At 32.2% G+C, this 11,444-nt stretch overlaps 2 protein-coding genes across 2 annotated transcripts in view; one reads left to right on the top strand and one right to left on the bottom strand.

Annotated features, from left to right (window-relative positions):
* LOC108755380 overlaps positions 1-4,558 on the bottom strand; it is a 31,363-nt gene extending 26,805 nt beyond the window's left edge. The window contains exon 1 of the mRNA XM_018498328.1: positions 4,356-4,558. The gene's annotated coding sequence lies outside the window, so the exon portion shown is untranslated. The remainder of the gene's footprint in view (positions 1-4,355) is intronic.
* LOC108755384 (calcium uniporter protein, mitochondrial) overlaps positions 1-10,521 on the top strand; it is a 62,345-nt gene extending 51,824 nt beyond the window's left edge. Inside the window, exons 3-7 of the mRNA XM_018498333.1 lie at positions 8,052-8,228; positions 8,344-8,462; positions 8,760-8,906; positions 9,731-9,934; positions 10,077-10,521. Of these exons, the coding sequence (XP_018353835.1) occupies positions 8,052-8,228; positions 8,344-8,462; positions 8,760-8,906; positions 9,731-9,934; positions 10,077-10,406 (977 nt within the window). The 3' untranslated portion in view covers positions 10,407-10,521. The remainder of the gene's footprint in view (positions 1-8,051; positions 8,229-8,343; positions 8,463-8,759; positions 8,907-9,730; positions 9,935-10,076) is intronic.
* Positions 10,522-11,444: the final 923 nt, after the last annotated feature.

The following is an 11,444-nucleotide window of genomic DNA, read 5'->3' as shown; positions in this document are numbered from 1 at the left end:
TTTGTTATTAATTTGTTATAGTCGAAATATTCAAACAATATTAAGAATTTTTATTTTAGACTGTATATGTGAGAAACACAATCATATTAGAAATTTAAAATGCCTATTACGATCGAAATTGGATCTTCAATGCTTAAAATAATTCAATCTTGAATTACTAATATACACTATATGCATTAATATACACTATATGCATTTCCAAGTTTTTAATCCATTACTTGCGAAATAAGTGTGAACAAATTCAAAACTTGGATATTTCGATAAACAACAAATTAGCAATCAATTCCTACATTATTGTTGAGCATAATTTCGTTCTTTTATATATAATGCTCCGCTAACTTCCCTCTTAAAAAAAATAATGTTCCAATTTTTTACAGAACATTATCTCTTTTTAAGAAAACTTAAAGTTTTTTCTTTGGCAACTTTTTAGCAACAGATAAAAATGTTAGTTAGAATTGACTCTATTTATTTTGTATCGCTAATTTATATTTAAGACGTTTAATATCGAAGAAATCCGCAGTGAAAAGTTCAATAAGCTCGACGCGGATCATTACGAACTTCGGTAATACTTCTGTAGCACAAATATACAAGCGAAAGGTATAGTATCATTTAAAATACTCTTAGAATTGCGCGCTAAGAATCTTAGCAACAAAAACTTTGGAAGCTCTTACTACTAGTGTTAAAGATTCAAAGATATAGTTACTGTAAAATAAATGTACGTTCTCTTAGGGCATGACTCCTCGACTTATCATAATTTAGAACCTTAAAAGTTTATAATGCACTGCCTGTTACAGTCTAAGTCTACGTTTCCTTTTTTGACAAGGCTACATTTACAACAAAGGATACATTTGTTAATTTATAATTATATATTCGACGTATAATTATATAATACATAATCAGTTGGTATAATAACACATTCAATCTATATATAACAGCATAATCGGTCAATTTTATACATCTTTAAACAAAACGGACGTCGGCAAAACGATGATGTAATTCGATTTTTTTTCTGCGCTGTTTGTCTACGTAACAGCTGTCGGTCGTATAACTAACGACGTGAAAGACGTCGTTTAACATTGTCAACCTTGTTTTCGAATATATTTAGAACTCACTCAGCGTTACGAATAGTAGATTATACAATTTTTGCCAAAAGACTGAGCACAAAAATGTTGAATTTGACGTAGGAAATACGTGCTCTCGTGATGTATTTATATGTATCTCAGGAAAGTGTGTAATATTTTAAAAAGATTCAAAGAGAAGTAAAAATGAAAGGCTCTGCCTTGCTGCACGTGCCCGCGGCACGAGCTAAAAAGCGTTTATCCCTACTCCTATTCTTATCGAGTTCGCTCTTACAGCATGAATTTTTGTACCATAACTTGTTACTAGATGGCGTACTTTCCCGTGAATAAAATCGATCCAAGGAGTATATAAATTTGAGGCAGCACGAACCATTAATTGCGAACATAAGAGATGTTTCAACGTTAACTTTTTCGAGAAAGGGTCTTAACCGTCAGGTTCTGACCCACTATATAAAATCAAACAAGCAGACGATATTGTTCAGTTCATTGTATTTATGATCTCTTCTCGTAGATATTTTAAAAATCAAGAGAACATAAGTTACAAGAACACCAAAAATATATTTGTCCGATTTTTATAAGTTTTGAATATGATAAATAAAAAAGTTTTTTTAATCAAAACATTTTATCTATGTTAAAAAATTTTTATTATTTTTATGATACTCTTGAAATCAATTTATCTTTTATTTACAACATTTTTTTACACTTTCATTTAAAAATATTCTAAATAAAAAATGAATAAGAGTTTTAAGAGTATTTTATAGCAATTATTAAGATTTTGTATCTTTATAAATAAAACAATTTTTATTTATACATTTATTGAAATAAAAAATTAAAATTTTTTTTATCATTATAAAATTCTCTTGAAACATGCATTTAATAAACATTTTTTACGATTTTAAATAAAATATTTTTTACTAAAAAAAATTTTTGATGTTAAAGTTAAAACTATTCAGAGAGTTTTTATATTATATTCTAATAAAATTATTTAATTCTCTCTCTCTCTCTCTCTCTCTCTCTCTCTCTCGTTTATCTAAAACATTTTTTTTATTTTTGATGATTTAGAGATATACTCACTCAGAAAGAAAAAAATCGATGTTTTTCTAGGAAGGCTTTCACTCTATTAACGTGCGAGAAAGCATTTCATAAGAAAAGACGTGTTTTTTATAGTCTGTTAGATATATTTTAAATCAAGCTTATTAATCAGAAAAGGACATTTTGTGTTCCTTTATTATTATAGTCGAAAATTCTTAAATTTGTAACTAAAAATTGTTAAGTAAGTTTAACTTATTTTTTTAATACATAGTTTTAAATAATTTCTATACCGTTTTTTCAACAAATCCAAGCATATTGTAAAATCTTAATTATAATATTTCATTTGTTTGTTTAGAATAACTAGTTTTTGTATCTTATTTCTAATTTTACTCAAATAAGTACCTGTATGTGACGAATCAAACATGAGAATGTATAAATATAAGACATATGTTTGATATAGAATTCTGTCTTGACGACAATATAAATTCGAAATATTTTAATCCGTCATTTATATGGATATGTAATATATGTAGAACAGCGGTAGTCCAATACCTAACCGAGCGATCACGTACACCCATCTCACAGCTTCCGGCATTCCTGAGGGAATACTCATATATTATCCATGCATCCCAAGTGCTTTAGCCAACGAACATTCACGAAAAATCGAGTTGCTATCTATCTAGCGTCATGTTCATTTTGCACGGTGCACATTGCTCTCAATTAAAATAGCAATATCGCAATGTATTCTCTAAATTCGTAGAAAAATATTCAAATTGGCAAATTGAAAATTTGAAAGTCAAGGGTCAAATATAAAATTAAAAATTGAATTATGAAAACGGAAACTACTAAATTTTATTTATTTCTTAACTACTATGCATATTTATAAATTTACAATTATAGAGTTTTATATTATATTATAATTTTTCATATATTAAAATATGTACGAATGCGAAATTTGGAACGTTCTTTTTGTAACGTAATATATTGTTTGAGGAAATGCTTTACGGTAGTAATCCATGCTATCGAGATATCTCAAATGTCGCCGACTGTAATCACTATATATATGAGATAACATCTGATAAAACATAATACCGCATTATTATCAAAAGAGGAAGTGAAACTGCAGCATGTCAATCACATACGAATTATCAGTTAAATTAAAGGTTTGATTTTCGAGAATTTTTTATCAGCTATCGCGAAGTGTGTAATGCACGAATTACAGATCCTGAAAAAACGATGAAGTTATAATAAATAATTTCGTGCTCGGTAATATTTCTCATACATAAATTTAATTCTTATATCGCTTTACACAAGAATATCATTTCTTCCTTCGTCCGATTCGATAAGATGTTTCCACGTGTCAGGACTTTAAAGACTTTCTAGGCGATCACCGGCGCGTAAATTTCTCACAATTTGTTTCTGTTGAAAGTTATACGGTAATTAAAAAAAAGAATAAAAAAGTGAATGCATGTGTGCGAAAGACTTTCTTACAATTTTCCAGATAGAATTTTCCTTACTCTTTTAATTGAGTTAAAATATAAAAGAATTGCTTTACAAAGATTTAATTTATGTATCTTATTGCTAAAAGATATTATTTTATGAAAAGCTTATACATTTAATTAGAGACTCCTTTACGTAGCTGAAATTAAAATTATAGTGAACTAAATCGTCCTTATTTTCATATTTATTCCATATATATATTACATATATTTCAGCTATTGAATTCCACAGCTGCATATTAATAACATAACTGCATTTACACATTTACAGAAATTTAAAATTACAAGTTAATATTACGTTTTCTTTTCATTTTAACTGTACACATATTTGTCCGCTGTAGTTAAGTATTCGGAGCGTGTAATATTCCAAGTAAACCAGATTTCATAAAAGCAGCTGTGATTAAATTTAATAACGCGCAAAACTAAATGAAATAATTATACTTAACTTGGATTTAATGCAAGAATGGAATAAATTTTTAAAAGATTATACCGAAAGTGAACTCTCTCGCTCTATTTATTAATTGAACAGGATATTGTAGTAAACTGTGACGGTAAAGTTCACACAATGATCTATGGTTCCGGTTTTTCCCTTCCCTTCCCTTCCCTTAAATCCTTCAATTTATTATTAGGGATTCGCACGAGTCTCACTGAGCAATTACTCAGGTACTAACGGCATCATTTCTCGGAAAGGCCGAGATAAATCGAAACGGTCAATCCGGCTGTATTATGGAATATCCACACCTACCCTCGGGAATTTCCCTGGGCGCTCGTCAGTCGTACATCCCCAGAGAATATATCTGAGAGCAGATTCGATTTTCAAAGAGAAACTCAAAGAAGCTCAGGATACTGTCACAAAAAAAAAATAACTGCAACTGCAATGTCAGCTTGGTTCCACGGTCACGCCACTTATTAATTGAACAGGATCTTATGGTAGACTGTGGCGGCACAGAAAACTTCACCACCGCATCACACTGTGATCGGTGAAAGAAGGGAGGCGGATGGCTAGGTGGTGGTAAATTTCTTGCCTCTTCCATCTGCGTACCAACTTACTGCCGAGCGATGCACATCGCCATGCATGCGGACATCGTCTGCGTGGAGAGAGGCGTACTAATTGCCGGACGTTGCCTGTATTCGCCTAAGGAACATTCAATTAACACGGCACCGAATTCCCATCTGAAAAGTTACGGCTACCAATTGCTACTGATTACTTCTACGGCGATCGCACCTTCGAATGATTGAGGAATCTTATCTACCGCTGTATATATATATATATATATATATATATATACTTATATATTTCCCTTTCGGGACGAAAACTCTCGATGACAAATAATCGCTGATTACGTACCGCAAAATTGGAACGAAGTGGTACATCGATGGTTCTTTATGCGCATGTATAAATAATATTGTAAATAACTGTATTTTATATACACACGATAAACACGACAACATATTATTGTATACATTTTTATACATTTATTTTTATAACAAATATTATTTTAACAAATATTATTGTAACATTGCGACACTTTTAAAATGAAATTAATGCAAAAAGATAAAATATTTTTTCTCTTTGTTTAAAAAAATAAACTTTATTTAAAATATAAAATATTTTTATTGCAGACAAAAAATGATATTTTATTAAGGAAATATTGACTAAAAGCATTATTTACAAATACTATAAAATATTATAAACTTCTCATCATTTACAGTAGATTTATTTGATCTAAAGCGATAAATCCTTTCACGTATCTATCCATCATAAACGTCGATTTCGTACATTATTTCATTTTATTATCGTGTCAAATATGAGAAATTCGCATGTCTATCATAACTGTAGATTGACATATATAATACATTTCATATCATTTTCCCGTCAAAAATGTTTTTTTATGTAACATTTTTTTTTGTAAATATATTGGATTATAGATTATTTTTCAAAATTTGTTTATTTTATCAAATAATATTTTTATTTTCTTTCATATAGTCTCATTTTATCTATCTGTATCCTTCGCAGTTTCTTAATATTTCAAGATGGTGCAGTCTTTAATTTTATCTTATTACTTTACTGAATTAGCGACTAACAAATTTAAACTTGAGGAACCTATAAAAGCAGTTTTTGCATCAAAAGATGCATTTTCAGACATCGTTAGCACAGGCGGATTAACGCTCGGTTCCGTTCTGCTTACAACGGCAAAGATCCGCGGTTCGTCCCATTCCGTTCTCCACACTCTAATACCTTCCTCATATCAACGGCTCGTAACCAGGTTAATACAATCCAGCTCTCGATTGTGCGATTATCACGCGAGCAAAGTCGCGGAAACGGTACATTTTATCGACCCCCGCAAATATTTTTTTTTCTAGTTTGAAAAATGTGTAATATGTCTAAAAATATTTATGAATTAAGGATATTACCAGAATGAAAAAAGCGAGTCTAAAATTTTTAGAGTTACCATTTTGAAAATTCATACATTCATGAAAGAAAGCTTATTTATCCGGGAAAGCTTAGGAAACCTGCCAAAAATAAAAAAGTATAACAGATTTATTTGAACGTTTTACAAAAATTTATTTTGTTTCTACGGACGATGATAAATTTCAATGAGTGTTTACATTTAACATATTGGAGCATTAAGTATTGTAAAAATATACTATCTAGATATCTATCATAAAGCATGTTGGAATGAATTTCGGTCAGAATTATTCCAGTTTCTCAGAAAATACAATAGAAATCTAGAGAATAATTGAATAATTCAGATCGGAATTTATTCCGACTTTTTCCATAATAGGTGCCCAGGAAGATTCATAAATGTACAAGGTAACCTATCTAAAACAAAGTACTAAAATATATCGAAAATTGAACTCGGTAAGCAAAAATGTTTCAGACAAAAGTTGTATGGCTTGAAGAGGGACACATAACGATTCCATAGTTGTTTAAGTTTTTTATTAAATCGATTTTAGCGTATAGAGAATTTATCACATTGTTTTATATTGGCAATAATTGGAAGACATATTCTTATCAAATTTAAAATTTTATCTTATTCTCTATAATTACATTTGTAATATTGCTCGTCAATTATTGAGATCAATTAATTGAAAAAAAAATAGGACTATTTATCAAAAGACTGTCTCCAGTTCGATTTATTATAACTAAAAATATTTTCTAGACTTATTTCGTAGGTACACGATGCAGGGTATGACGTACATATGTATAATACAAAGCAAGTATCTAGTGTGTAACTAATGTTAACGCATATTCTTATAATTGCGCATTTCGCACATTTCTAGTGCCTCACCGGAACATTATGTTCCGTTCTATAACTACTTTATAATTTTAATTATTACATAAAATGATTAATAATTATAATATATTATTTAATCAAATTGCCAGAAATAACTTGATTCAAATATTAATTAGCCAATATTTTACAATTTAAGTTGATACTATTTACAAGTAAAAAAATAATTCTGTGTCAGAAATGTTGGTTTGCACGGTAGTTTGATTCTGTTGAGTGGAAAAGTAGGCTTAAGTACGTAGTGCGGAATTTCAAACTAGAACATTTCTTATCCGAACTTTTGACAATGAATATCCGCGAAATATCCGCGAAGCGATGCACGCACGCATCTTTCTCTTATGTGTAAATCCAAATCCTATCACGTTTTAAGTCAAAGTCCGCGTGATACATGCGATCAAATCGGAATTTAGAAAATAGGAACGGAATAGTTATCAACACTAAAGATTTGAAAAGTAGTTATTAACATGGAAAATCTGAGGAAGAAAACAAAAATAAATAGGAGAAAGCAAGAATGTGTTATAAACAAATATTTGCTTAAAGTTTCATAATCACTTTTACGCGAGGTTCGCTAATTACACGAAAATTCATTATGGTGAAACGTAATTACTACAGAAAGAATGATTTTACTGTAGTATTTAAAAATTTAGATACATACATATAATAAAAATAATTTTGTTAATTAAGATAACGTAGAACGCTTAAGCATAATGAACAATGTTACAAAATTTTGACAACCAGTTTGAGCGCTCTACATTAATATTTAGAGTAAAATTATTTTCGGATCTGTATTTAGTTAAATGTTTAGATATTTTAGCACAAAACCATTCCGTGTACTCATTCTTTATTCATAAAGTCATTAATTATGGGAATTGACCTATTTAGAAAATGACTTTATAAAATGCAGAACATGCTCTGAGAGAACATCTATGTACAAAGTGTTATATCAACATATATAGGTCAGTATATTGGATTGCCTTCTCTATCAGACACGCGTGATCAATCGATTACATTCATAAAATATACATTTCATTTACGAAACAATCGGTCGATATATGTTGATATAACACAGCATATGTTGATATAACACTCTGTATATCTGTGCCTTTATGCGAAGCAAATATGTGATACATGAATACATATTAATGCAGGTTCGGATGTCATCGTGGCATATTATCGAGGACTTCCCAGAATCACGGTGCCTCTTCCATCCAGGAGGGAACACTGCTCGTTCACCATGAAGCCAATAACGCACACGGTTGGCAATTTTTTAGATATGCTAAAGACAGAGGATCGTGGCATCGATCGAGCATGCATAACGTCGCTAGGTAAGACGCCGTACAAATTATTTTTTTCAGCTAATTCATTCATTACGTTTCAGAGAAATCAGATTAAAGTCCTTGCATAATACTGCAAGATAAAGGTTTTAATCGTTTTTTTCAGATGGGGTCAGGATAGCTTCCAGTAACACGATAGAATCGCTTTTAGAGGAGGATTTCAAATTATTGATAAACGATAACGAATACATTGTCTCGCCGCCGTTACAAGAAAGGTGCACGACAGTGAGTTATCAAATAAAAACGATATCTTTTATTAGCTTTATGTTTCTATAATATGACCCTGCGAAGCGCGTAGTTGCGACATGTACACTTTAATTTAATTTAATTTAATTAATTTTATTTGTGCACCAATATATGTAAGTAATGTACTTGATCGACTAAAAGCTCTTTAGCGATATTTCTTCAAACGTAATATATTTTATAATATATTTTATCGGTAATATATTTCGAGTCACGTGGGATTTCCCTTGTCGAACCGTATTCCGTAAATATCGACGTGTATGTCTTCCGGTTTCACAGGAGGATTTACAGAAACTCGGAGACGTACAAGCTCTCGTTGCGCAGTTGTACGAGGCATTCCACGTGCGGGAGTACCAGGTCGACATGGAAAGATCTGTTATCGCCGAGCTGGAGAATATTAGACTACAGCTGGAACCCATGGAACAGGTAAAATACGTTTCTACAGTTCGTCCTACGCATGTTCGTCCTATGTTGCAACGTAAAACCGTTAAATAGGACAACTTTTTCCCCCAAATTATAATTTCATTCAAATTTTAATCGTGCCTACATGACACACATGTCTAAATCGGGACATAAAACTTCTTCAAAATGTCTTGTAGATCTCTTGTACCCTGATTTTAGACATATATATATTGTTACCTAAGCATTTTTTTAAATTTGAGTCGAAGTTATTTCGAATTTTGTGTCGAAATTACTCCATTTTAATGGTACACGGATTAAGCAGCAAACGCGTGCGTGTACTAAAAGAAGAACGGTATATTTGTTAGGATAAAATTGATTTAATAGTAACTTTAAATAAGGCGCACCGATGAATTGGCTTTCTATCGCGCGTAAATTAAATTTAAATGCGAACACACTCCCATTGTCCGTTTTCTCTCACTGCATTCCACCTATGGTTTTTCTTAATTGCCATATTCTTGAGCGTTCTAATTAGCACACTCGCGTCGCACTTCGCACACGCGACCAGCGATACTTTTCTAATCCCTTTTATACGCATCGCGCTCATTGTTACGCAACATTGTTGTAAGAAGAAAATGTCTGCGAAATATTTCCCGTGTCTTTTTTCCCCTCCTTATGAAATAATGAGGTTGGGTAAAAGATGCCGTTTCTTCCACGGTACTTCCTCCATCTCCGGCCTCATTTTCTCAATTACTTAAGAGAATACGATGGAAGCTAAATTATCTTCACTGAGAGAAAAATACAAAGTGAATGATGAGCGCGGAGTTTTCACGTTCTCTTAATCATTCTAGAAATTGCAAGAGATACAAAATGCCGCTTACAAGAAGGCGAATTTTTTTATCTGGACGTTCCTAGTCATGATGTCTATCCAATTCGGGGCGTTGGCCAGATTAACCTGGTGGGAATACTCATGGGATATCATGGAGCCCGTCACTTACTTCGTCACTTATGGCACTACTATGATGTGGTTTATTTATTACCTCGTGACTCGACAGGTTGGTTTTAGAGAGTAAAAAGTATTTCTAAGCTGAACCCATAACAGAACGTTGCAAATCGTCAGAAATGGACGACGCAAAATGTCGCAAGACGTAACACGATACGATCAGTCATGATTTTTCTTCATCTATCTTCACTTAGGAATACATGCTGCCGGACGTGTTGAATAGACGCCACCTAATAGTGCTTCATAGAAGAGCGCGAAAAATCGGTCTTGACATTGACGTGTACAATGCGTTGAAGAATCGCGCGTACGAGTTGGAGACCACGCTGAAAATTATTCGCGGGCCTTTACACGATTACAAGACGCAACGGCAGCGACAGCAACGCTCCAGATCAAGCTCCAGTAGCTCAAGATCACCAAGTTCCTCGCCTAGCCCTAGTCCTAGCCCCAGTCCTAGTCCCGAAAAAGACGTTCCTAAGGTTATGTCCGAGTCGGACATCCCCGAGGAAATACGTCGAAGAATATAAAATTTAATCACAAGGTGTTCAACGATGACCCGCGCGACGGAGTTGAAATATAACGGAATCAACGATTACCGATCGCTTAAATTGATATTATCTTCTTCCAACGAAGTACAGTCAACAAAAAGACTTCCCTCTGTCAAGTATGAAAGCGATGCACTCAGGGTAATTTTCGAATCCGCAAAATCGAATGCTAAACGATCGGAATTGCGAAACTGAAATGGAGATGTAATTTATTTTTGTGTTTGTGTACGTTTACGTGAAGAAAATCTCAACCGCAATGATATCTCAGATCTCGAGTCAGTCTTCCAATTATAGTATCGGCAGCAACCAACTTTCGTCACGCGCAATGCATTTCATAGGCGTTAAAGTGTCACGGATTATCGAATGCTCAATGCTGTCGACATGTTTGGAAGACATTAAAGAAATATATATAAAAGAGAAAGAGAGTATACTAAGCGTCATAAATTTCCTTAATAATCACTAGATGAATATCTTTCAGTCTTCAGCTAGTATTCCGAGAAGTGATGCATTTCACAAAGATTTTATAAAAATTTTGTAAAAAATATAATTAAAAAAAAATACGTTTTATTTAGGTATGATAAATTATCAAAATGACATTAAACGTTTAAGTATTTTACATGACGCTCTTTCCGAAAGTGTTCCTGGGAAACGTAATTGTTAAAGCATTTATGGCGCTTATGTGTGCGTGTATACTATTTTGATTAACTCTTTGTTGGATTGTTAGTGTAATTGGAGAGTTACATCTTGAGAAATATAAATGGATTATTGTAGATTACCTTATCACTTTACCTAATTTTAATACTAATTCAACTGTTATCTCTTATCGGCCGAATTTTATATATATGCGTGCGTGCGTGCGTGCGTGCGTGCGTGCGTGCGTGTGTGTATAATAATAAATCTCAATACTATAATTTGAGACACAACAAATCACAACTTTTGCACACTGGTGTAAAATAAATGTTATTGAACTTAAAATGTAAAAATATGTACATCTTAATTAATGAAAATTTGATAGAGGAT

This window comes from Trachymyrmex septentrionalis, unplaced genomic scaffold (genome assembly GCF_001594115.1).
Source record: "Trachymyrmex septentrionalis isolate Tsep2-gDNA-1 unplaced genomic scaffold, Tsep1.0 scaffold87, whole genome shotgun sequence".
Classification (NCBI taxonomy): domain Eukaryota; kingdom Metazoa; phylum Arthropoda; class Insecta; order Hymenoptera; family Formicidae; genus Trachymyrmex; species Trachymyrmex septentrionalis.
The sequence above is the reverse complement of the archived record's forward strand: the minus strand, read 5'-3'. Positions and strand labels throughout refer to the sequence as shown.